At 44.7% G+C, this 26,900-nt stretch overlaps 2 protein-coding genes across 3 annotated transcripts; both read right to left on the bottom strand.

The window, feature by feature from the left end:
- Positions 1-8,036: 8,036 nt before the first annotated feature.
- On the bottom strand, positions 8,037-9,424 carry LOC125524644 (sphinganine C4-monooxygenase 1-like). The gene is made up of 2 exons (XM_048689679.1): positions 9,134-9,424; positions 8,037-8,782 (listed from the first exon to the last, which is right to left on the bottom strand). The coding sequence occupies exons 1-2, from the start codon at positions 9,362-9,364 to the stop codon at positions 8,210-8,212; spliced, it is 804 nt and encodes a 267-aa protein (XP_048545636.1). The 5' UTR covers positions 9,365-9,424; the 3' UTR covers positions 8,037-8,209.
- A 4,314-nt stretch (positions 9,425-13,738) lies between these two features.
- On the bottom strand, positions 13,739-18,912 carry LOC125524595. 2 transcript variants are annotated; one of them, XM_048689631.1, is made up of 5 exons: positions 18,804-18,912; positions 17,701-18,666; positions 15,196-15,312; positions 14,608-15,074; positions 13,739-14,448 (listed from the first exon to the last, which is right to left on the bottom strand). In XM_048689631.1, the coding sequence occupies exons 2-5, from the start codon at positions 18,577-18,579 to the stop codon at positions 13,917-13,919; spliced, it is 1,995 nt and encodes a 664-aa protein (XP_048545588.1). In that variant the 5' UTR covers positions 18,580-18,666; positions 18,804-18,912; the 3' UTR covers positions 13,739-13,916. The 2 variants fall into 2 exon arrangements, with proteins under 2 accessions (XP_048545588.1, XP_048545589.1); XM_048689632.1 differs by lacking the exon at positions 18,804-18,912 and having other exon boundaries at positions 17,701-18,792.
- Positions 18,913-26,900: the final 7,988 nt, after the last annotated feature.

The following is a 26,900-nucleotide window of genomic DNA, read 5'->3' on the forward strand; positions in this document are numbered from 1 at the left end:
GCATGGCATTCCACAATTGATATCTTCAGATCGTGGAAGCATCTTCACGTCTAAGTTCTGGGACTCCTTCCAGAAGGCCATGGGCACCAATATTCTCTTCAGCACAACTTTCCATCCTCAAACTAGTGGCCAAGTCGAGCGAGTCAATCAAATCCTTGAAGATATGCTCAGGGCTTGTGTCATTTCCTTCGGTATGAAGTGGGAAGATTGTCTTCCATATGCCGAGTTCTCCTACAACAATAGCTTCCAAGCGAGTTCGGGCAAGGCCCCATTCGAAATTCTCTATGGCAGAAAGTGTCGTACTCCTCTCAATTGGTCAGAGACTAGTGAACGCCAACTTCTTGGCAACGACTTGCTCACAGAGGCTGAAGAAATGTGCAAAGTCATCTGTGAAAATCTCAAAGCCGCGCAATCGCGCCAGAAGAGTTACTATGATAGCAAGCACCGTGATTTGGCTTTCGAGATCGCAGACCATGTCTACCTCCGCGTCTCTCCAATGAAAGGCACTCGTTGCTTTGGTATCAAAGAGAAGCTTGCCCCTGGATACGTGGGTCCTTTCAAGATCATTGGGATAAGAGGCGATCTCGCCTATCAACTTGAGCTTCCGTCCAACTTCGCAAATGTGCACGATGTGTTTCACGTGTCACAGCTTCGCAAGTGCTTCAAGACTCCTGAGCGCACCATCAACTTCGAAGAGATTGATCTCCAAGAAGATTTGTCTTATCATGAGCATCTCGTTGCTATTCTTGAAGAAACCGAGCGCAAGACTCGCAACAAGTCTATCAAATTCCTGAAAGTGAAGTGGTCACACCATTCCGACCGAGAAGCCACCTGAGAACGTGAGGATCACCTCTGTTTCGAATATCCGGAGTTCTTTCAGTCCTAGATCTCGGGATGAGATCCTCTCGTAGTGGTGGAGTGTTGTAACACCCCGGATGTAACTTGCCATATTTGTAACTCTGACTCTTGCCATTTTCAGCTTTAAGTTATGAGATTCCCATCGTGGTTGGGTTTTTGTCTTCGTTTTGTATTTTGTTCATGTCATGCATTTCATATCATGTCATCATGTGCATCGCATTTGCATTCCTGTTCGTCTCATGCATCCGACCATTTTCCCCGTTGTCCGTTTCGCAATCCAACACTCCTACATGCATCGGCGCACCCCTATTGTCTCTTTTCATGAGCGGGTGTTAAACATTCTCGGAATGGACCGAGATTTGCCAAGCGGCCTTGGTACACCACCGGTAGACCGCCTGTTAAATTTCGTTCCATTTGGAGGTCGTTTGATGCTCCAACGGTTAACCGGGTAACCGCGAAAGCCTCTTGTGTGTTGCAGCCCAACACCCCTCCAAAACAGCCCAATAACCCATCTAAACCATCTCCATGTCCTCCATCGTCCAATCACGATCGTGTGGGCGAAAACCGCACCTCATTTGGACACTCCAAACTCCCTCTACCTATAAATGGCAACGTATCGGGTGAAAACGCTTGTTCGGTGAAAATTTGGAAACTTTCCCTCCTATCCATCAGGTCTCAAATGAACGGATTATATGAGAGGTGGGATTCCCCTTAGCCACTTAAAGGGGTTTGACAAATAACCCCTGCGATGTCTTAATCTCACTATACAACTTCATCTCCTACCTCCGATCCGATCTAATGCCTGTCAAAACAAATCACCGCAGGGACGCCCCAGAAACCCGGCGCTCGTGACACCGGGCAATGTGCTCGAGCCTGCAACTTTCCTGTCCTGCTTTTGGGGCTCCGCCTCGATGCCGACCAACTTGTAGAATGGCAATTCTTGGAAACGGCGGTGACCGGCGAGCAAGTGCTACATGATGGGTTTTTCTAAACGGCGAGTGAGACACGCCCTCGCTGCTTCCGAGGGACACCACAGCAGGCCCCTGGCTCACATATCGCAGGGCACGAGACGGCTCAGGAACCCCTCTACAGAAAATTAGCTTAGTTGCTTTCTTTAGTTAGTTGAGATCTGCACCTAGATTCATATCTCTGCTCAATTTCCCGCTTGTTTATTATTTACTTGGTCTGTAGTCCGTTCGGCAAGTGTGAGCAAATTGTATCGTGAATCTGAAGTTTGTTACAACTGACCTACAAGTTCCTTACTCAGGATCTCGCAGCCCCTAATTTCATTGAATCTGAAATTGATTACAAGAAGTTCTTCGAGGATTCAGATTGATTGGAAGAAGTTGATTGTGTGACAAAGTATCATCTGCAACTTTGAGAGGCATTAATGATCCAATCCCGCTTCCAACTGACCATTGTTGCAAAGTCAAAATCAGCTTCGCGCCAAGGCTGAGTCTCATGCCGGAGCATTTGTGCGCAGCCACCGGAGGTCATGCATAGCTTCTCCTAGTATGTACAAAAAATCATAGGGATCTCCAGCGTCCAGCACGATGGTCATCGGCGCCCATGAGCACCGGGTCTCCGGCGAGCTTCGGCGGTGATTTTTTTATGGAACTCCGACGGTGATTTTTCTTGACAGGGATTAGATCGGATCGGAGGTAGGAGATGAAGTTGTACAACGAGATTAAGACTTGGCAGGGGGTTATCTGTCAAACACGTTTAAGTGGCTAAGGAGAATTCCACCTCTCATATAATCCGTTCATTTTAGATCTGATGGATAGGAGTGAAAGTTTCCAGATTTTCACTGAACAAGCGTTTTCACCTGATACGTTGCCCCTATAAATTAGCCTTCCCCGTCCAAATCTAAGGCAAACTCCAACCCTAACCCTAAACGCCTCGAAATCCGCGCCTCCACAGTGCCACCGCCACCTCCCACCATGCGGGCCCACCAAGCCCATCTCTAGCCCGCCCGAGCCCATCTGGGCCCGAGAGCGCCGTCGCCCGCGCTCGCTCGCCGGGGCTCGTCGGATTTCGCCGGCCGCATCGCCGGAGCACCCCACCGGTGACCACCTGGCCGCGAGCTCGACGTCCGTGCCCCGCCTCCCTTGTCGGACTCGCTGGTGAGCCGCGCACCGCCCCCGTCCGGTTTCCTCCTCTCTCTCCATGACCCCGTCTCTCTCTCGCACAGGGTCGCCGGCCCCCGTCGCCGGAGTTAGCCAGGCCGCCGTCGCCGAGCTCGTCGTCGGCCTCCTCGCCCTCTACCTTCGCCGGATCCGGGACCCCCATGCCCGGATCTATCCGTTCCCATCGAGCTCCGTCACGCCCGTCGCCGGAATCCCTCGCGTCGCGCCCGCCAGACTTCCTCACCGTCGCGGCCTCTGTCGTCGTCCCCGCGTGCGGGCACACGCGCAGCCGACCCACAGCGGCGTCGGCCCTCTCCACTGCCCTGGGCCTCGGCCCGCTATGTGAGAATCCCCCAGCCTGCCCCGTTGCTCTATCCGATGCCATGGACGTAGGATAGTATCATGCACTCATTTTTGTTGTCTGCGATTTTGGCTAAGTCCCTAAAAATCTGCATTATGTTAGCATGTTTGAGTGGTCGTTACTTTGGCATGAGTGTCCGAAAGTTATGATCTTGATATGTGAATGTTCGTCTCGATGAGCTCTTCATGTTGGAAGAATTTCCATGCATGTTGTTGTCTATTATGATACCATTTTCATTGATACAAGTGTGCTATAAAATGTTAACTGCTGTTACTTATCAGATCATGAGGTTTTGTCATTTTTGTTGCATTTGATGTGTGCATCGTATGAGCTTGAGGTCTACATATGTTTTAGACTACAACATGCCATCTTTACAGAGGAGCTTGTCTTGTATTTTTGTGATCTATGTGGTGACTAGCACAAGCATGCAAAGTAGCCTCTGCAATATTTCTGTTTTCAGGGACTTAGGATTTTGCAAAGTCTTTTTCCTACTGCTATTTTGATTCCATGTAAACATGATGCTACAGTGAGATCCATGCTTGTTTTGAGATACTTCAGTAAGGATGTTTTGAACATATGGTTATGCTCTATCCATCCATTCCCCTGTTGGCAATTATGGAGTGCCCTAGCATGTCTTGTTCTTGCTCTACTTTTGCTATAAAATGTTCCTGGCAGAATGTTAACATGTTAATCAATTTTGCCATGGTTGTTGTTAGTGATCCATGCATCCTATGAGCTTGTTCTTGCCACGGTTAGCTTCATGAACATGTTATCTTGTTGTTGGTATGCTTGTTTTGTCATTCAATGCTTTGTGGTGAGTGGCATGATCTCGAAAAGTTGCTATCATAATTATGTTTATGACATGCTTTGTTTTTCTGCTAAGTCTAAAACTGTTAATAAAACTTGCTATGTTTACATGGGTGCCATCATATCTTATATGTCTTTTTGGCTCATGATCAGGAAGGGACTTTTGATATATGCATTCAGTAGAATCATGCCATGCCTTTGTTTGCTATGATATGTTCTTGTAGCATGATATTTGCTTGTTCTAAACATTGCTTCCTGATGTTGTTTTTGGCATGTTAGTTTTTTTCACCAAGTCTGTGAAGCTGATATCTTTTGCACTTTTGCCATGCTTGTTTGAACCTTCTCTTGTGTGATTTAGCCGTAGCTCAGTGTTCATGTTTTGTCAAGCATCTCTTGTACATTACTGCCATATGCTTTGTTGCTATGTTGGAGTGAAGTAGCTTAGTTTCTTGTTGCATGCTAAGTAGCATCGTGTTGTTAATCGCAGAATTGTGTTATTCTTGTTTTGCTTGCCATTTGCAAACCGTGCATCCGTTTCCGGTGATCTTTATATCTATTTCAACCGAAATCACCTCATCTTTCCAGCGGCATGCTTGGTTTGCCAAGTTGATGCCTTGATCTTTCTTTTCCTTCCGGAGCACGCATATGCATTGCATATCACATCTCGCATATCATGCCATATTTTTGCATCATGTTGCTTGTGCATTGCACCGTAATTGATTGTTGGTCCTTTGCTTGTTTTCTTGCTTTGGGTGGAGCCGGGAGACGAGTACGTGAACGAGGAACCTGTTGAGAACGCTTACGAGGATCAAGCTTTCGATAACTCTGAGAACTTTGCGGGCAAGATGGCCATACCCTCAAAATCACTTCTATCTTTGCTTTGCTAGCTGTTCGCTCTATTGCTATGCCGCGCTACCTACCACTTGCTATATCATGCCTCCCATTTTTCCATGCCAAACCTCTAACCCACCTTTCCTAGCAAACCGTTGATTGGCTATGTTATCGCTTTTGCTCAGCCCATCTTATAGCGTTGCTAGTTGCAGGTGAAGATGGAGTTTGTTCCTTGTTGGAACATGGATATTGTTGGGATACCATTATTATCTCTTATTTAATTTAATTCACCTATATACTTAGTAAAGGGTGGAAGGCTCGGCCTTATGCCTGGTGTTTTGTTCCACTCTTCCCGCCCTAGTTTCCATCAAACCGGTGTTATGTTCCTTGATTTTGTGTTCCTTACGTGGTTGGGTGTTATGGGAACCCCTTGACAGTTCGCTTTGAATAAAACTCCTCCAGCAAGGCCCAACCTTAGTTTTACCATTTGCCTGCCTACCACCATATACCCTTCCCTTGGATTCTGCAGACTCAAGGGTCATCTTTATTTTAAAAAAACCCGGGCCAGTGCTCCTCTGAGTGTTGGTCCGAACTAGAGTCCTTTGCAGCGCCACCTTGGGGAAACTCGAGAGTTGGTTTTAGTTGTACGGAGTGCTCATCTGGTGTGCCCTGAGAACGAGATACGTGCGACTCCTATCGGGATTTGTTGGCATATCGGGCGGCTTTGCTAGTCTTGTTTTACCATTGTCGAAATGTCTTGTAACCGGGATTCCGAGACTGATCGGGTCTTCCCGGGAGGAGGAATATCCTTCGTTGACCGTGAGAGCTTGTGATGGGCTAAGTTGGGACACCCCTGCAGGGTATAAACTTTCGAGAGCCGTGCCCGCGGTTATGTGGCAGATGGGAATTTGTTAATATCCGGTTGTAGAGAACTTGACACTTAACTTAATTAAAATGAATCAACCGCGTGTGTAACCGTGATGGTCTCTTTTCGGCGGAGTCCGGGAAGAGAACACGGTCTTGTGTTTTGCTTGAACGCAAGTAGCTTCAGGATCACTTCTTGATCTTTTCTAGCTTATCGACCGTGCGTTGCTTCTCTTCTCGCTCTCTTTTGCGTATGTTAGCCACCATATATGCTTAGTGCTTGCTGCAGCTCCACCTCACTACCCTTTCCTACCCTTAAGCTTAAATAGTCTTGATCTCGTGGGTGTGAGATTGCTGAGTCCTCGTGACTCACGGTTACTTCCAAACAGATGCAGGTGCCGATGATGCCTGTGCAGGGGACGCTACCGAACTCAAGTGGGAGGTCGACGAGGATTCGGGCCGTTACTATGTTTCTTTTCCGGATGATCAGTAGAGGAGCCCAGTTGGGACGATCGGGGATCTAGCATTTGGGGTTGTCTTCTTTTATTTTGGTTCCGTAGTTGGACATTTGATTGTACTTTGGATGATGTATGGATTATTCATGTATTGTGTGAAGTGGCGATTGTAAGCCAACTCTTTATCCCTTTCTTATTCAGTACATGGGATGTGTAAAGATTACCCCGCTTGCGACAAGCCTACCATGGGGCTATGCCTCTAAGTCGTGCCCCGACATGTGGGAGACATAGCCGCATTGTGGGTGTTACAACCATCCATTGAAGTTGAGAATACCAGGAAGGAGATGGGCATGCCGAGTGAGGAGCAGCCAGCGCAACTGGATCTATGAAGCCTAATGTGCGACATGAATCATCGATCGTGGCTTTTGCAAGCATCTACCAAGATATATGTACCCTTGTATTTTGGTAGTTTTGGAGAGCCCTCCTTTTTGTACAGATTAGAGTATGAGACCCTAGAGTGTATCCGGACTAGGGTAGTGCAATCTTCAAGGTCTGTGGGGTGCATGCATGCATGTTCTTGTTTTGTTGTGTGTGGACATGTTTTGTGATGATCACCCATAGCATATAAAGCCAATATGTTTGTTTGCCATCACGTGTTGGTGTTGGTGTGGCTGGTTGTGAAACATATGATTAATCAAAATGTTTTGAGTAGATGCATTGCAAGTGCGGCGCTTCTCGCTGTGGCTTTTTGTGATTCACCTCTATTAAAATTGACGGTAGGATATCAGGCACATAGATAGACAGAGATTATAGAGGCATGCAGGATGGAGCTTGGACTGGTTCTGGCTGATTAAGAGAGTGAAAAGTCTTATTGTGGCCATTTTGCAAGATGGAAGTAATAAAATTTTTTTAGTTTTTAGATTTTGTTTGCTTGAAAAATTGACATGTTTTCATCGCATTTGACAAATGATTAAAATTTCATCAGTTTTCTAACTCTAGCCGATGCAGTTTTCTAGAAACACTGTCATCGTCATCATGTGGTTAAATGCCTAGAGATGCCCACAAGGGTCTGGATTGCGCCACCTCACTCATTTGTGGCACCATAGCCTTCTTGTTCTCTCCATCATGCCTTCCAAGACGTGTCATCGTCCCCATGTTCTCTTCATCATGCCTTGTTCCAAGACCAGACCATCTCTATATATAGTAAAGGTAGTGATCCATCCGCGTGTGACTTATGACTTGGGACGACGGGGGGATGCTACCCACAAAGCAGCATAAACAAACACTCAAAACTACTTCATACTAATACTTTTTCTTGGACCTAGGTAGCTAGATAGCATCACCTAACATAGCATATAAAAGTGGAGTCTGAAATTCTTCCTATGCATTGTCATTTCATACAAGAATAAATCATAAATATAAAATAAAGCCATGCATCACAAAATGCAGTTACTTGCAATTTGTGTTCATTTGAGACATGGAGATGGCTCTTGTTCCTTCCTCCCTCATGATAACTGCAAGCAACACCGGTAAATTCAATAGTAGTATACTACTTCACTAGAACCATTGCGAGCAAAAGCCAATTGCAAATCACCAATATAACCCATAACATAAGCATATTTCTCCTCCAAAGTGTGATTGGGGGGTTAAAAAAACAAGATAGAACAAACATAAGCGAGAGCAGCATTATCTTTCGTATCTTTGTCATCAATAACTTACGGTATGAGCAGAACATATACATATTCATAAGGAAGCACAAGACATAATATTCATAAGGGAGCACAACATATAAATTGTGAGAAACCACATTATTAGTGCCAGAGCATGAGCGCATACTTCTGTAGTGAAGTTCTATGTATCTAGCCAAGTGAACATGCATATATATCAGGGGAAACCAAACCAGTTGCTCAATCGGACTTGTGCTGCTCGTGCGCCGCAAGGGCATGCTTAACCGGGCGCGCCTCTACCCCTCCACCCTCGCGGCTCTGGAGCGTGAAGGGCATGTACGTGCCGAGGATCTTGTCCCACACGACGAAGAAGGGCTGTGAGAAGTTGTGTTTCTGGCCGTAGAGCTGGTGGTGGATGTTGTGGAAGGCGCTGTTGTTGGCGAAGACGGCGTGGATGACGTTGCCGGGCAGCCAGAGGCCGCAGTGGTCGTCGACGGTCTTGATGGCGCCGAGGGAGATGAAGAAGATGGCGGTCCGGGGGGTCATCCCGGAAGCGAGGAACCCGACGGCGCCGCTGGCGGTGTCCATGAGCAGGCCCTCGAGCGGGTGGCTGTAGAGCGCCCCGAACGCGTAGGGCACCAGGATGGTGTGGTGCTGCGCGTGGACGTGCTTGTAGAGGAACTTGTTGGTGTGGAGGTACCTGTGCACGAAGTACTGCCACGTGTCCATGGCAAACATCGCCACAATGAACTGCAGCGCGATCACCGGTGCCGGAGGCTGCTCCCTCGCGTCGCGCCTCCCGTCGCCGGTGATCTGCATGCATGTTTCGCAGAAAGTAAGTGCAGAAGTTATGTACTACTCCCTTCGTCTTTGAAAAAGTATATTTTCAACTTTGTTGGAAGGTCAAACTATTTTAAATTTTGATCGAATTTGTACAAAAATATATTAATGTTTGTGAGATCAAATAGGTATATGATGAAAATATATTTTATCATAAGTCTAATGCTACTAATTTAATGGCATAAATGTTAGTGTATTATTGTATAAATACAATCAAACATAAAATATGTTTGACTTATCAACAAAGTTGGAATTACACCATTTTAAAAATGGAGAGAGTATGTACCAAGTTTGTATGGCACGACGAGGATATGGGATTAGTACCTTGAAGACGATGAGGGAGACGGCGACCTGGACGGCCTGCTGGAGGAGGACGCCCCTGAGGACGGTGCGCTTGGAGGGTATGTTCCTGGTCTCCTCGTCCTCCTTGGGGTGGAGGCGGTAGCAGTCGACCGTCCCCAGCGCGTCCAGCACGTTGTACAGCGCCGAGTAGAGCCAGTACACCGCGATGGGCACGAACGTGCCCAGTAGCTCGTCCGAGACCGCGAAGGCCATCCCCAACACCCCAGATCTTTACAGCGCACACTGATGGATTGCCTCCTCTAGCTTGGAGATGGTTAGATGCATGGATGGTTGATGTAGGCCACGGCTGCTGCTACAGCGGCCATTTATAGGGGGCAGGGGGAGGAATGGCAATGCAGCGGGTCTACGAAGGCCCGCGAGACCGGGGAGAAAGCTTGGGATGTATCTCTGCACGTGCTTGGGAACTTGGGAAGAGAATTCAAGCTAGGGAGGCGGAGGCCGACGGGAAAGCATGCACACTGGCACGTGTCCAGAGAAACATCACTTCCGTTCATGGTTAAGTAACGGATGAGCGTATGTGATCAGTCCAGCTATTTTCACCCTGTGTGCTCGGTGGATCACTGGAACGATCGAGACGTGAGCTGAAGCGGTCCCGCTTGGTGTTCTGCAGGTGTTCTGGGTTATCTGACTCTGCTTCGTCAACTCCGCGGAACGACAAACTGTCGTTCGTCCAACTCTATCTGTTGGTACTTGTCTCACCTTCTTTGCATTTCGAGATGAGCGGGCTGTTCCATTGGTCAGCGATGACTTAACAGATATTCCATGCGACCGCAGCCATCGAGCGCCATTTTTCTCCCAAGACTCCGCAAGCATACTCGTTAACATTTCAAATTAGACGTCTTGACCTTCCCAGCGAATGCCAAATCGTCTCTTATCCCCTACGACCTGGGTCCTCACGAGAGATCGCACTAGTGCACGACAAGTCTGACAAACGAGATATTTATTTTTTGAATGTTGACAAACGAGATATTTGAATTCAGAGAATAGGAGCTCTCAGTAGTCAGTACTCACGAGTTTCGAGTCAGGCAGCCCATCCTTGGCCCGAGGGTGGTCGGTGGTGTGGAACCTACCGCCTACCGCCGAAAGAAAAATCGAGCAGGCTAGGAGGCGATTGCCCACACTGTCGATAACAAAAGCTGTGCAAGCTTAGAATTCCTCTTGGAGTGAATACCTTTTCTATACTCTTATAAAAAAATGAGTTGATGATGATGGTATGCCTGTCATCCTGTAATATAGACCGTCCGATCTATATCTGACGGATAGAAAGCAAACTATGATAATTTTGCAAAAAGATACCCGTATCCCTTTCCACATTTGTAGATAAGGACTTCCCTCGTTCATCTCCATCTCTCACGAGATAAACAGCTCGTATAAATGCATCTTAATGTTCCATGCAACGCATGAGCCTCTTGCTAGTCTTGTTTATAAACATGTGTGTGATCTTGATTAGAGATAACCTAACTGGTCTTAGTTAGCAAGGCAGTAAGACATGTGTTTTTCCTGTCAACATGACTGAGTCTATTAAACAAAACAATTAGGGTTTCTTTGGTTCAAAGGATTTCCATAGGATCATTGAAGAATTAGAATCCTTAGAAAAAAATTCTATGTTGATCGTTTAATTCGTAAGATTGAATCCTGTAGGATTTTTTCCTAAGGATTCATTTGTACAACATTTTGCAGGAATTCTAACATCCACTCCAACCTTTTGGAAGAAATCCTTTGTTTTTTCCGTGACACAATCAAACAAACTCAAATCCTATAGGGATCCAATGGACATGCCATTCCAATCCTACATTTTCTTTATTCCTTTGTTTTTGCAATCCTATGTATCAAAGAGGCCCTTAGTGTAAATTTGTCTGTTTCGTGTGACCCATAGTCCAAGTAGCTTCAAACCTTTACCCCATTGTAATATGTTCGGCAATTGGTTGCCGGGTTTTCACACAAGAAAATATGCACATATTATTGTGGGGGCGGCAAATTTATGTTGGGCTTTGTGGCTTATGAGAAATAATGTTGGTTTTAAAAGAAAATGTGCTTTATCTCCAGTGCAGGTTATACATGTATGTATGGGTGGCTCCGTAATTGGTCTATCCTACATAGACCGAAGGACAAATATATTTTTTATGATGGTGTCTACTAGGCTTTTTTTTTAGGGATGGTGTCTACTAGGCCGGTGCATATAGGAAAGTTTTCTCTCATCATGGGTGGCGGTTTCATCTTCAGATAGGATCTACCCCACCTTAAGTCGGTCCCCTTTATTAGTTGTCAAATAGTCCTCCCTTCGTTTTTTTTAGTTTGCATATAAAATTTTGTCAAAGTCAAACTTTATAAAGTTTGACCAGCTTTTGTAGGAAAAAATATCAACATCTACAATACTAAAGCTATATGGTATGAAAATTAATTTTATGATGCATCCAACAATATTGATTTTATATTGTGAATCTTGATATTTTTGTTTATAAACTTAGTCAAAACTAACAAAGTTTGACTTTGACCAAAATTTATATGCAGACTAAAAAAAATGGAGGGAGTAATATTTTCTTTGTATTGTGTCGGATGTGTGTTTCATGTTATGCGGAGGCTAGGAATCACAGAGTGAAAATCTCCTTTACAAAGAAAAAACAGCATGAGCTCTTTTTAAATATAAAAAATGACCAATTAATAAGGCAAACCGACACAATCAAGCTATTGAGTACCAGACGAGTCGACGACCTTTCTACCCAGGCAACCAGAGACGGTACCTCACAACATGAGTCGAAGCCTTGGGGTCGGCTTACGAAAACGCACACACGCCAGCCCTAAGGCTGCATACGACGATTTTGCCACCCTGGCGACTAGATTCGACACACGACACCCTATAGCCCGACTCCGGAGCCGCCTTTCCGACTGCCACATTGTGTCCCCCGGACGAGACTTGCCTGCTTCCTGTACGTGTGCCTATCCGTGCTCCCGCGTATGTGGCTTTATTTGATTGGAATAAAATAAGGGTCGGCCCCATCCCCTTAAAATCAGAGGGGAGATGATTAGATTAGAAAAAAAAAAGAAAAAAAAGACAACCGTAGGATGAAGTGAGAGCACGGATGGAAGTATGGGAAGGGAACAGGCAAGCCGGATCCCGTGTCCCCCGGGCCTTGCTCCTGTTAGCCAACACCAAATTATAAGACAAACACAATGCACTATCGTCAGGCATAAGATAAGCCTTCCAAGGCAACGCCCCCAATGGGGAAGCGGCGAGCACGTCGACAGACCTTAGATCAACTTGTCACGTCCGACCATCCATCGAGCCACAATAGCCAATCAGCCATGTGTTGCACACACGATCACCGCCGCCAACAATAATCACCATAGCACAAACATCAAGGCCTTCCTTGGTTCATATGATAGGATTATCATATGAGTAAGAAACTTATATGAAATGAAATAACATGCATCTCAAATCCTATAAGTAGAAATAGAAAAGGAGATGTCATTTGGTTCATATGAATGGAATTTTTCTATTAAGTCTATGCTCATGTTTATTTTCCTTTGAAATGTGACGGATAGGAACGGATCTTATGTAGAAATATGAATCCATTTCTATGAACTAGAGAGCTCTAAAGAAAAAATTCCTACAAAAATCCTATCGTATAAAATTCCTCCAAACCAAAGAGGCAAGCGTGGGAGAGGACAGGAGAACCACCACAGCCAGCATCTTCGAAAGGGGAACGTCGCCAACGGGCAACGCCGTTGCAGCCTCCGAGCACAGCCGGAGATGGATTTCTTCCATCCCACCCTGCATATGCAAGCTCACTGCCGCCACCGGCCACCGACATCATACCACCACGAGGCTCATCGACGACCTCGCCCAGGGGTCGCCGTCCCGGCCTCCTCGCGCCGCCACTCTGCCTCCCGTGAGGCCCAGATCATCCAGCCTCATCCCCCGCCGCCACCGCCGCAGACCAAATCTACAAGCCACGCCCGTCAATGCGACGTCGTCGGGTCACTGTCCTCGAACCGACGCTCCACGCCCCCGCCGTGGAGCTGCGAATGCCAGCCGGAACAACCGCATCCCAACCATCTTGCCACAATTGCCAGCCAAAAGCTGCCAGCCACACCGGCACCTCCCCCAACTCCCGGCAACCGCAGCCAGCTTTGCAACAGAACGCCTCCGAGCATCCCCCACGGCAGAGCTAGATTCGAGGCCACCACCTCAGCCACGAAGACCAAGCATGCTCAGATGTTGCAAGCAAAAGCATGCCCGGGGCGAGAACCCCTACCCCCTCCATTTGGTTTGTAAGGAGAGCACACGGATGTCTCGATCTTCAATTTGACTAACAAATTGTGTGACACATTTCAACAAAGAAAATGCGTGCACGCCACGAAAAGTATATGTTTAGAAACTTCATTCAACGAAGAATCCAACGATATATTTTTAGTGGCATATAACACACATTTCGCTAGCCAATTTGACGACCTAGAAACACCAATGTTCGCCTTGCAAACCCAGATAGAGGACACCAAGTCACCAACCACCGGCACAGGAAAAGCATAAAGCATAATAACATCAACACAGCAACATGGACAGCATAGTCTCAACCTGAATGCCATTCATCCGGTAAGCAGTTTAACAGGCATACAAGATAAGAGAGAAAAACATCCCGAGTTCTCACAGTTAAGCTATAGTTTTAACCAAAAAGTAAACATCCGACGACGCGACTGGCAGTACAACCGACCCAAGGCATGGCATGTTAAATGTTGAGAAAAATCATCGATATGCTGGCGCTCCGGCGAAGGAATAGAGTGAGGAAACCGGCACACCTGGTCCATTGGCCCTTGCTGTAGGGACAGGTCTCTGACTGGCTTCAGCATAAGCAGGGTTGGAGGTCTGATAAGAATGTGGGAGATCCACGGCACGAGCATTTAGCTGGTCCGAACGGTAGAGCCCCCCATAAGAACCACGAGCATCTATCCCTCCTTGACGGTAGGGATCCTCCATACGAACATCGCGAGCAGCAACCTCTCCTGGACGGTAGAGATCCTCCATACGAGCACCACGAGAAGGAACCTCTGCAGAGCGGTAGAGATCCGCCACACGATCACCACGAGAAGCAATCTCTCCTGGGCGGTAGAGTTCCTCCACACGAGCACCACGGGCAGCAAGCTCTCCTGGGCGGTAAGGATCCTCCAGGCGAGCATCACGAACAGTGGTCCGGTAGAGCTCCGACATATGGTCAGCACGAGCAGACAACTCCCCAAGCTGTGCTGCGTAATCCCTTGGAGGTGTTCTGGCAGCAATGCTGAAATTCAAGAATTTTATTAGTCAAGGACAAGATATATAACTTCAGTAAAGACAAGAACACAATATATAACTTCAGTGAAGACATGATAGTATTGTGATAACCACAATGTGTTCAACTGTCAGTTGGAATTAGCAGAACATACGAATTTGAACTTACCGCTCATGCACTGGATCCACTCGAGAACGGTAGTAAGAATCATCAGATGAAGGAGCCAAATGGTGGTAATATGCTGGTGGGACATGCCGAGGCTCTGGTACAGAAGGCGCATAGTGAGGCCCTGTGGCAAGAGGAACATGGCGAGCCTCTGGGGCAAGAGGAATGTGTTGAGACTCAGGTGCAGGAGGTGCTTGTTGATAATATCTGTGCTCATCCTGGACATTAACCAAAAATTGACCAGGTCGGGGCTCGGTAGGAAATGGAGCAAAGTGTGTTGCCCTGTATGAGTCCTCAGGAGGAGGAACATGTACAACCACCTGCGGGCGCCTGTCTTCAACATGCAATGGATGTGGCCTATCTTCATGTTGATGCCTTCTTTCTTCATCGCGGTACCTTCCATCTAGATTACTCCTTGGAGCTGATTGATATACAGTGATAGGCTTGAATAGAGCCATCAGCCTACGAACCTGCATAAATCACATAATATGATAAACAACAAGGTAAAAACGTCATTTATGTTTGAAACTCCCACAATAGTTATGTTGAGTAACTAACTAATTCAACAAAAATTATCCCAAGGACACTCACTTGTGTAGAAGTGATCTCAGGGTCAAATTTGCGGCTTGCACTGTAGTTCTCTTTGATGGCATGCTTGAAAGTACTCTCAGGAAGAGGAAGGCAATCTTTATCAGTCGTAAATTTCACCTACATCAAACACATCAAAGTAGTTTTGAGAACAATAAGAATACTCTTCTTCAGTACTAACTTCTCTGGCATAAGGTCCAGTTTTAATCAAAAGCTTGTGTGGAATCCTTCACCCATGAAATAGTGCTTGGCCACTGTAAGCACATAAAATTATGTGTCTGCTGTCCTCTATACCACTTACAGCTATATGTTACAGGGCTAACACATTGAGCTTGAACCCAGCTGTTAGTAAAACAACCAGTCCAAACTCCAATGTACAGGACGTCAAAACTTCAGCCTATGATCTCCAGCCTTACTCAAGCCAACTCCAACCACCCAACAGAAGTGCAATCAAACAGATTGACCCTTGAGGGTAAATACAACTACCAGCAAAACTAGATGTGCATACAAAATACAACTATGGTAGATAGCATCAATCATTCTAACTATGAAATTTCCAGGGACCACTAACATATCGCACGCCTCTTCGTTTTCGCATTCATCAAGTGTCATCATGATAACATTGGCATAATAATTGGAATTGCAATGCACAATATAGATCACCATTTTTCAGAGGAATAAGAAGCACCACTTCTTATATGGTTGTTGCCATGTTGCCACCATCCTCCAAAGGACTACCAAGTAGTATAAATAAAATAAAATTCACTAACTACGAAGAGAAGCATGCTTGCGCAATGAAAATCTTAAACAAAACAAGGTAAATGAAGGATTCGTGCACAAGGGGTGCTAGGTACTTATGCTTTCGCCAAAAAAAAAGAGGCAAATATCACTTGCTAGCCTTCATCCTAAAAAGGGCCAACTTAGAGGATAGCATATAACAAGTTGGGCTTCATAGATAAAGTTGTATAGGGCTGCATAAGCTTGTTAGATACAATTTGTGAAGAAAGAGGCGATGTGTCAAGTAAAAAACCCTTTTACAAGTGCTAACGTTGTAAACTTTTTAGACGGACAATTGAATAAGCATTTGAGTTTGGAGTGGTTAGATTGGGTCAGTGTCAGGGTATACCCCTCATAAATGATTTCTTCATACGAGGGGTTAATTAGATTTACATCAGTTGCATCTTTAAGTGTCTTGATATTTCAAGTTCTCAACCAATAACTAATTTGAAGAGTCAGCATGCTACCACCCAAAAAAATGATACACGTGATCACGTCTAACTAGACCTTGTGCTCGGCTGACACATAAATTTACACTACTTGTACACTCAACTACTCCCAGATAGAGCCTTAATAATATCAACTAAATCTCATCAAGAACCAGTGCATAGGTTTAACCACATATCTCATATTTGGTACATAATTTTGATAACTGCAAAACTTGCTTTACCATGAAGAAACCATGCTTTAGTAACTTCATTGACATGTTTTTTTCCTTCAATTTTAACATTTCTTGTGTGTTGCAATAACTATAAAGTCTAATGCATAAGAAAAATCAAGCACCAAAAGGGAAGGAAACTCATTGGTGGTTAATATTGGAGACATGGAAGACTATTTAGTTCTCGGCAAGAACGAGAAAACATAGATAACTGGTAGAGGCATTAAGCTGGCCATTTTTATATGCTATGTAGGAATACATCTCAATTATAATTGGAGAACGGAACGATGATTCAATGATGGCCAGCTAAATTCATGATCCACCTAGCTACATCTTCCATAATAACTTGGGTAGAAGATACAAAACTAAGGAACCCTGTGCACATATATGGACACATGCACATACTGTCCAACAGGATCGCTAGTCTATTCTACTAATACATTTTAGGGCTTACAAACAATGGCATATAGTTCTCATCAAGAATGAGAAAACATAGATTAACTGGTCGAGGCATTTAAGTCAGCCATTTTTATATCTATAGGATGCATCGATATTATAATTAGAAAACGAAGCATTATTCGATGATGGCCCGCTAAAATCATGATCCACCTAGCTACATCTTCCATAATAACTTGGGTAGAAGATATGAAACTAAGGAACCCTCTGCACATATATGGACCCATGCACATACTATCCAACAAACAGAAGAAGTGTCACCAGTCTATTCTACTAACACATTTTTAGGGATGGCAAACAAGGGCATACATCCTCATTACTGGTGTTTGTGAACCCTTACGAACAAATGCACAATTGAAGTTACAATGCAAGATTAGCGCTAATTACTGTAATCCATGGCCCTGTTTGGACCTAAAATAGAGCTTATCTTTCTAGAAATAGCATGACCCAGCAAGATTTCTACTCATGTGTCATGTCTAACATATTCATTTGTGTTGCAAAACTATCGGAGCACCTGAGCCACGCACATCCTTAGGAACAATGCATACACCCATAAAATGCAAAACAGCTCACTCCACTACCATATATGGATCTAGGTAATGGAAAATCAAGATTACCTGAGCAGGAAACTTCCCGTTAAATGCATTTCTGACAAGGTTTATCCCGCCCTTTGATGTCGCCTTGTACACTCCATATAGCAGCCTCAAGTCAAAATCATACAGGAATACCTTTGTCCCTGGTCGGACCTTCTCCACCATCTCCTTCTTCCCCATGGGCATGCCAAACACGCGGTTCTGGAAGCACTCCGGCTTAGTCTGTGCATTGCACATGAAGATAAGCCCTCCTGCCCTGCCATCACCACCCCCTTCTTTCTTGGACCCCTCCTCCTTCCCCATCCCCTTCTTATTCCCCTGCGCCCCCTCCTCCTTCCCCATCCCCTTCTTATTCCCCTGCTCCCCCTCCTCCTTCCTGATCTCCTTCTTATTCCCCTGCGCCTCCTCCTGCTTCCCCTTTCCCTTCCAAGCCATAAGCCTCTCCTTATGCCCCTTCTTCTTCTTCTTGCCACCACCACTACTACCGCTAGCACCCGCCCCATTGCTGGTGGCAGCTGCAGCATCAGCCGGCTTTGGCTTTGGCTTTGGCTTTGGAGTCGACGCTGATGCTTCTTCAGCGGTGTCTGGCTTTGGTGCCGGTACCTGGGCAGCAGATGATCCTTCAGCTACGGCGGCTGGCTTCAAAGATGCCGCAGGCGATGCTCCAGAAGGAGTGGACGGTTTCTGCACAGGCGCAGGGCCCGCGGAGGTGGACCCATCGGCCGCTGCCACAGCAGTGGCCGCGACCTTTGCGCCGGCGCCAATGGCTTTCCGTTTCTTAAACTTCGACGCCTTCGCCGAACCAGAGCCGGAAGCGCTCGCCGGGGACGGCCTGGCGGCGCCGGCGCCGGAGGAGGCCGCCTTGGCCTTGGCCTTGGGGGTGCTATTGGGGGTCTTCACCATGGCCGCTCCACGGGGCGGGTCCGGGGGGCAAACAACAAGAAAATCACCACAAAAATGGCGCCGCGCCCATCAAAATCGACGAGAAATCTGGAAGGGCAGAACAACGAACGGGGGATTCAATCGCAGCACGTCCTAGGGGGAAATCAGGAACGAATTCGTGCGGGGGAAATTCGGAGGAAACCCTAGGTTTGCTAGCCGAACGAGACGGGCCGCGGGCGGCGTACCTGGGATTCGCGAAGACGGCGAGAGGGGAGTGTGGAACTGAAACTGAAAGGGCGAGCGAGCCAGCGGATGGGACGGGGCGAGGAATAAATAGAAGGGGGATGCTTATCACGCTGCTGATGTCGTAGATTTCGTATATCGCGCTTGGACGGCCCGGATTGAGCGAGGGCCGATGAATAAATTGGGGGTGTTTAATTCGCTAAGATGTGTATCTTTGTAATCTATTTATTGTAGTTTTTTTTGCAAATAATCTATCTATTGTAGTTATAGCACATGGCCCGTGCGTTGCAACGGGAGAAAAAGAACATCACACACCCTTCCTTATTCTTTCCCATGCCAGATCCTTATCTACGATTTTTGTTCATAAATGGAAATAAAGAAAAGAAAGAAAATATACATAATCGGTTTCATTGTTGTGCTACTACCTCCATCCGGGTTTATTGGGCCCCATCGTATTTTGGGTTAAATTTTGACCCTCTATAAAACTAACAAAATATAAAGAATTTGTTACAAAAGTTATATTATTGCATTTGTATTCGAAATAGTTTTCTCATCGTATAATTTTTGTGATATATAGTTTATGAATTGTGAGTCAAATTTAGGGTCAAACTGTGAACCAAAATAAGAGAGCGCCCAATAAACCCGGACGGCGGGAGTAATTTCTAACATTTGGTTAAAAAGTGTATATAATTCTATTACCCTTATGTATGTACATTTTTAGCTGCATACTAAATTTGTATGAAAAACGATGCTATTTTCCTCTAACTTGTTATTCTGAATTCTATAAATTAAATAAAGTTTTGTTATAAATTAGCTGCTAGTTTCATAAAATATTATTGAAAATTTTGATTTCTCATGAATACTAATTTTTTCGATCTTTTTTAGAATTTGTAAGATAGAGTTGTCATATTTGTTTGCATGTTTGCCTATTTAAATTGTTCCTATAGTGGACCTAATTATTCGATTCATCTAAATATCATTATACTTCGACGTGCCACAACAACCGCATAGATATTTTAGCTTTCAAACGATTGCATCATATTTGATATTGATTTTCCATATATGATATTTGATATTCATCAAACAACGTAAGTTGTGACTTCGTTTATTTACGAGCTTTACGACATACATAGACAAAGTATTAGTACATATGTTTGGTGATTTACCTGTATATATGCATAGACGTGGAAGATTTATTTTTTCTTACATGCGCACTTAAACTCTTGGCTTGTCCGGCTGGATCATCATGCAAAAAATTGAGTCCGCCATGTAAGTAGCCTCCGTCGTCACCGCGTCCACCGTTGAACCTGTATCTGTCCTCCCGTCTCCTACTTTCCTTTCTCTCTTCTTTCCTTTCCAGAGGAGACAGCGCCACTGGCCCGAGGAGCACGCCACCGGCCATGGGCGCAGCCTGATCTGCTCCGCCACCAACCGCCACTGCCACTGCCGCCTTTGCCCCGATCCGGCTCCCTGCCAACCATATTTGATGAACCCCTCCAAGGAACCACGCTGCCGGAGCTCCCCATGCCCGCGGAGCCCCCGCCGTCGCGTCGTTTTGGCCAGAAGCCGAGCGCTACCTTGCCTCGCGCCATCTCCTCGGGTCGATTCATCTGTTGTTCTTTTCTCGATTTGATTGTTTCAATGCCGCGTCCATCGTTACGTCCTCCGTCCTTGTAGGATTCCTATAAGCCTCCTTAGAGATTCATCTGTTATTCTTTTCTTGATTTGATTCTTTCCTTGTGTCGGTCAAAGTCCCTATGTCTTCCTACCCTTCGTAATTTCCCTACGTATATAAATTGATAGGATGCCAATGTGCCTCTGTGGTGGTCATGACTGCAGTCTAACAATGGTGATGGTTGATGCATCCTAGGATGAGCCAATGAGGTGTTCCGGTGGTGTTTTAAATAGACTGTGATGCTTCCGTAATTTTGGTGCATTGCCCATTGGAGAGGATTGAAGGCACAACGACATCTCTGATGTTGTCGAGTTTGTCTGGGTTCTTAAAACAATAGAAAACAAACGGTGGAGATTAATCACTCTATAGCTAATGATATTTAAACGGCAGAGATCGATTAGTATGTTTGTTGCGTATATATACAAATAACAAAAAGGTAAAGTCACGCCATATAACGAAACACTCCTTCGGCCAGGTTATATGTATGTGGCAATTAAAAAACACTACATGTATCATGTGCTAAAAAAATCCGGTAAAAAACAAAGCAGCACTTGGACACGGATATATGTAAGCAGGTTGATTGATTTCCTACCATAACACGGGCATGCAAGCTGAGAATGATGTTCAAAAGAAAATGGCACACAGACACGGAACTTACACGTACACAGGTTGATTGTTTTCCAACGATAGCACAACACATGCAAGTTGAGAAAGATACAGTTTAAAAAAAGCTAAGACGTGTGCATGCAGGCCCATATAAATTAGTACCATCTTGGATATAGAAAATAAATATAAACATGTTGGAAAAAAATTGAAAGCGTAAATTCACGGGAAGAAGCGTATTGTGACGGTGAATCCACGGAGTCAATCCGTGCTTTATTATTAGGGAAAGATTTATAGCCATTTATAGGATTTTCTTTCCCGCAAACTTTTTACAAAACGTTTTGAAGGACACTCCTCGGCTTGGACTTTAGAATGCAGCGAGTACAAACCATGTGTATTGTCATCCAACAACTTCCGATGTCAATGCACCCCTGGAAAAAAGACCATCTTCCTTCATTGTGTTATCTCGGGTTCATTGTATATAATATGACCATCATGTACAGTAAGACTATCAAGTGTCCCATTGCTAACGCTCTCTATTCAACTTTGTAAAAACCTGCGAATGCGGAGGTTAGGGTTCTAAGAAAATAAAGGGTTCACACTCCCCTCTTTTGCTCCTGGACTTTGGTAGACTAATTGTTCCCTCTTCACTGTGTCATCTTTTCTTAGTATATTGTTTCATTCGTGAACAGTAATCATTATACTATGAAGTGTGACATTGTTAACGTCATCTCTTCTTCTTTGGAGAAACCTGTCGGCGACAAAAATTAGGGTTTTGCAGAAATAATTAAAGAGTTCCCACAACCCTCATTTGCCTCATGGACTTGGACGGTCGGTTGTCAATGGTGGTGGTTTGAAACTAGGTGACTTTATGAGTAAGGATGAAAGAGTTGGACAATATAAGGGCATGTTAGCAAAATAAAATGGCAATGAAATATGATAAGATTTTTATTGGATGTGCCAGGTTGAGCAAGAGGAGAAATAAATGACTTTTTTATTTCTCCGATGTGTATCTATCTATTAGGTTTTCATATTTATTTACATCTATCTACAAGATTTTGTATCTCAAATATATTCACACACCAATTCTAAAAGAATGCCACTAGTGTCTAGTATAATTCATCAAGTCAGAGCAATGCACACACCCATTTTGATATTATAGATTAGATAAGAATAGTGTGTCTCGTCTTTTAGCAACTCAAGCTTTTGACGCACCCAAGGTAGAGACCATCATTTTTCCCTTGAAGGTTCTTAATTCCAATTCACATTTCCTTTAACGCACATAATAATTAGGCCAAGAGTCCAGTATGTCGCCCTTAATTCTCCCTCTTCTTCTCTGGCGAAGGTAGAGATGTAGGGGAGCCTAGGGTAAGTATAGGGCTCACACCAACTCCCTGCCTCAAGGTTTAGAGAGACATTACTTATATTAGTGGTCAGATGGTGACAAGTTGTATTGACAATGGATGTTCTTTATGACGTGCATAATAATTAGTCCATTTTTCAGATATACCTCCATCATAATTAATGCTTTCCCTTTATCTATAACGAAGGGTGAAACAGACCTACAAGAGACGTTACTCATATTAGTAGTCCGATATTTGCGGATATATTGAAATGAACGTGTCCTATGACGAAACACACAATAATTAGGCCATCTATCGAGTTTTCGTTAGTTAACATTCCCTCTTCATCTCTAAATAAGCCCACATCATGGAGCTTAGGGTTTGCGTAAATAGAGGGTCCACACACCTCTCTTGCCTCCTAGACTTCAGTTATCAAAAGAAGTGGTGAGGCGATATATAGGAAGGAGGGAAAATGTTAACATGCCATTCAAATAAGCATATTGGGGTGAGAGCTAGGCGCGGGTGGAGGTAGAGAGTTCACACTCACTATGTACCTCAATATTTTGCAGAAGAATGGTCAAGTAGGAGCAATCCACACATGTTTTGTCTATCAAACAATAATATTGTGTCTCGTCTTCAAGCAACTCGAGCTTTCGATGCATAACCAAGGTAAAGATATTCTTTACTGTAAAGGTGTTTTATCTTCACAATACCTTCAACACAAACAACAGTTAGACCGCCAATCTAGTTTTCCATCATTAATGATCACATTTCATTTCTTGTGAAGGCAACAATGGAGAAGGCTAGGGTGCGGATAGAGCACCCCCCCTCACAACCTCATAAGTTTAGGGGGTGTTACTTGTCGAGTTTGAAACAATTGGGTCCATTATTGAGTTTACCCTAGTTAATGTCCCTCATCATCTTTGATGAGACCACATTCGAGGGTTTGGAGGAATAGGAGATGTGTTAAAGGACACACCGAGAAGCTTAGGGTTTGCAAAAATAGAGGGTCCAACCCCCTCCGTTGCCCCATGGGCTTGCCGGTAACTTTGAAGGACATGAGCGGAGTAGAAAGACAAATAGTCATGCCAACTGGTGGAGACAGTAGACATGACAGAGAAAATGTTGACATGTCATTTGACTAACTAAATTTGGGAGGATAGGAGGGTGTCAGTGGGGTGGATAGGATTCACATTCACTATATACCTCGGTTCTTCGCACAAGAACAGACAAGTATGAGTGATCAACACATCTCTAAAACTATTAGGCATGAGTGGTGTGTCTCATCTTCTAGTAACTCAGTCTTTTGGTGCATACCCAAGTTCAAGAGCATCCTCTTTCCCGTGAAGGTGATTTGTCTCAATTCATGTTTCCTTCAACACACTCAATAATTAGACCATCGATCCAGTCTAGGAGGCTAGGATCAGTATAGAGTTCACACCTTTCCCTATATTTAGAGGGATGTTACTTGTATTGGTAGTTAGGAAATGGAAGTTGCATTGACAACAGATGTTTCCTTGGATGTACATAATAATTAGGACATCTATCTGGTCTACCGTGATTAATACTCTCTCTTTATCTCTTATAAAGTATGCAACGAAGGAGGCTAGGATAAGTAGAGTTTCACAACCCTCCCTACCTTGTGGGTTTAGAGAGATTTTGCCCACATTGTTCGTACCATAGTGGCAGAATATCGACATTGAATGTGTCTTTTGAACCACGCAACAATTAGGCCATTTATCGAGTTTGCCTTAGTTAACATTCACTCTTTTTGTTTTTAACGAAGGCCACACCATGAAGGATAGGGTTTGAAGAAATAGGGGTTGTGTTGGCCACATCGGGAATGTTAGGGTTTGTGAAAATAGAGGGTGAATAACCCATCCCTTGCCTCTTGGGCTTGGTTGGAATGACATGTACGAAGTAGGGAGATAATAGTCATGCCAAGTAGCAGAGCCAATACACGGGAAGGACAAAAATGCTAACATATCATTTGAATAACCAAATTTGGGGTGAGAGGCAGGTGCGGGTGGGGCGGAAAGGTTTCACCCTTGGTGCATGCATCAATTTTCTACAAAACAACAAACAAGTAGAAGCAATCAACACATCTCTTTTGGCTATGAGACACATATTGTATCTCGTCTTCTAGTGACTCGGGATTTTGACACACACCCAAGGTAAAGAACATCTTATTTCCTATGAAGGTTCTTTATCTCAATTCACGTTTCCTTTAATACACACAATAATTAGACCATCAGTCGATTCTGCCCTCATTATTGCTCCATCTTCTTCTGGGGTGAAGGCATCAACAGAGGAGGCTAGGGTAAGTACAGAGTTCATGCCCATCCCTAGGTTAGAGGGATATATGTTACTTGTATTGGTGGTTAGGCAGTGGTGGTTGTATTGGCAATGATTGTTTCCTCTAACGTGCATAATAATTAGGCAATCTATCTGGTCTAACATCATTAATGCTCCCTTGTCATATCTTGCGAAGGATGCAACATAGGAGGCTAGTGTAATTAGAGTTTCATACACCCCACCCTACCTTGTAAGTTTAGATATATGTTACTAATATTGGTTGTCTGGTAGCGGTAGATATATTAGCAATGAATGTGTCTCTTAAGTACACAACAACTAGGCCATCTATCGAGTTTACCCTAGTTAACATTTCAGCTTCATCTTTGACGAAGTCCACATCGGGAAGGTTAGGGTTTGCGAAAATAGGGTTTGTGTTGGCCACATCAGTAAGATTAGGGTTTGCAAAAATACAAGGTTCGTCTCCTCCCTTGCCTCACGGGCTTGGTTAGAAAGGGCATTGATGGAGTAGCAACATAATAGTCATGCCAACTAGCAAAGCCGATACAAGGGAAGGAGAAAAAAATGCTAACATGCCATCAAATTTGGGGAGGGAAGAAGGTTTTGGTGGGGTCGAGAGGCTTCACACTCATTCTACACCACAATTTATATAGAAGAATGGAAAAGTAGGAGAGATCAACACATCTCTTTTGGCTATTATACATGAATATTGTCTCCTCTTCTAGAAACTTAGGCTTTCGACGCTGAAAGTGCAACTATCCCTGGGTGGTTTTGGTAATTCCTAACAACATATAGCTCATTGAGCTAACATTATTACAAGATTAATATTTCAGGAAAAGCTCAATGAATGGCATGGCATGGATGAGGAAAGTGGATCCCTCAAAATTCTAAGCACAAAAACTTTGGCTCAAGATTGAAGCTCAAGACTCTACATTTTATATTTTAGTGATCCAAGATCACATTGAGTCTATAGGAAAAGCCAATACTATCAAGGAGGGATGAGGTGTTGCTTAATGGCTTGCTTGCTCAAAATGCTTAGTGATATGCTCCAAAATCCTCAACTACCTTCCCACATCCACATATGACCTAAACCAAAAGTCAAACTCGGCCCCACCGATTCTTTCTATCCGGCGCCACCGAGTTTCAAATGTCATAGCCACTGCCACAAACCCTAGGCAAATCGGTCTCACCGATAGGGATCTCGGTCTCACTGAGATGGGATTGTAATCTCTCTGTTTCCCTTCGTAACGTTTCGGTCTTACCGAGATGAGCGATCGGTCCCACCGAGATTGCAATGTAAACTCTTTGTTTCCCTTTTATAACATTTCGGTCTCACCTAGATGAGCGAATCGGTCCCACCGAGTTTACCTGACCAACTCTCTGGTTAGCTTATTACCAAAATCGGTCCCACCGAGTTTGTGTAATCGGTCACACCGAGATTACGTTATGCCCTAACCCTAACCATATCGGTCCTACCGAGTTGCATCTCAGTCCCACCGAAAATCCTAACGGTCACTAGGTTTGCTGAATCGGTACGACCGAGTTTAACCATTCGGTCCCACCGAGTTTGGCAAATTGTGTGTAATGGTTAGATTTTGTGTGGAGGCTATATATACCCCTCCACCCACTCTTCATTCGTGGAGAGAGCCATCAGAACGTACCTACACTTCCAATACACATTTTCTGAAAGAGAACCACCTACACTTGTGTTGAGGTCAAGATATTCCATTCCAACCATATGAATCTTGATCTCTAGGCTTCCCCAAGTTGCTTTCCACTCAAATCTTCTTTCCACCAAATCCAAATCCTGTGAGAGAGAGTTGAGTGTTGGGGAGACTATCATTTGAAGCACAAGAGCAAGGAGTTCATCATCAACACACCATTTGTTACTTCTTGGAGAGTGGTGTCTCCTAGATTGGCTAGGTGTCACTTGGGAGCCTCCGACAAGATTGTCGAGTTGAACCAAGGAGTTCGTAAGGGCAAGGAGATCGCCTACTTCGTGAAGATCTACCGCTAGTGAGGCAAGTCCTTCGTGGGCAACAGCCGTGATGGAATAGACAAGGTTGCTTCTTCGTGGACCCTTCGTGGGTGGAGCCCTCCGTGGACTCGCGCAACCGTTACCCTCCGTGGGTTGAAGTCTCCATCAACGTGGATGTACGATAGCA

The sequence above is a fragment of the Triticum urartu genome, chromosome 7, assembly GCF_003073215.2.
Source record: "Triticum urartu cultivar G1812 chromosome 7, Tu2.1, whole genome shotgun sequence".
NCBI classification, from domain to species: domain Eukaryota; kingdom Viridiplantae; phylum Streptophyta; class Magnoliopsida; order Poales; family Poaceae; genus Triticum; species Triticum urartu.

Bases quoted from the DNA above. Each gene is read 5' to 3' on its own strand.
- LOC125524644 (XM_048689679.1), bottom strand. From the start codon at position 9,364: ATGGCCTTCGCGGTCTCGGACGAGCTACTGGGCACGTTCGTGCCCATC. The intron at 8,783-9,133 runs GTACTAATCCCA...ACATGCATGCAG, and splicing joins TCTCCCTCATCGTCTTCAAG to ATCACCGGCGACGGGAGGCG.
- LOC125524595 (XM_048689631.1), bottom strand. From the start codon at position 18,579: ATGGTGAAGACCCCCAATAGCACCCCCAAGGCCAAGGCCAAGGCGGCC. The intron at 15,313-17,700 runs GTAATCTTGATT...TGTTTGATGTAG, and splicing joins ACGGGAAGTTTCCTGCTCAG to GTGAAATTTACGACTGATAA. The intron at 15,075-15,195 runs GTGAGTGTCCTT...TGATTTATGCAG, and splicing joins CTGAGATCACTTCTACACAA to GTTCGTAGGCTGATGGCTCT.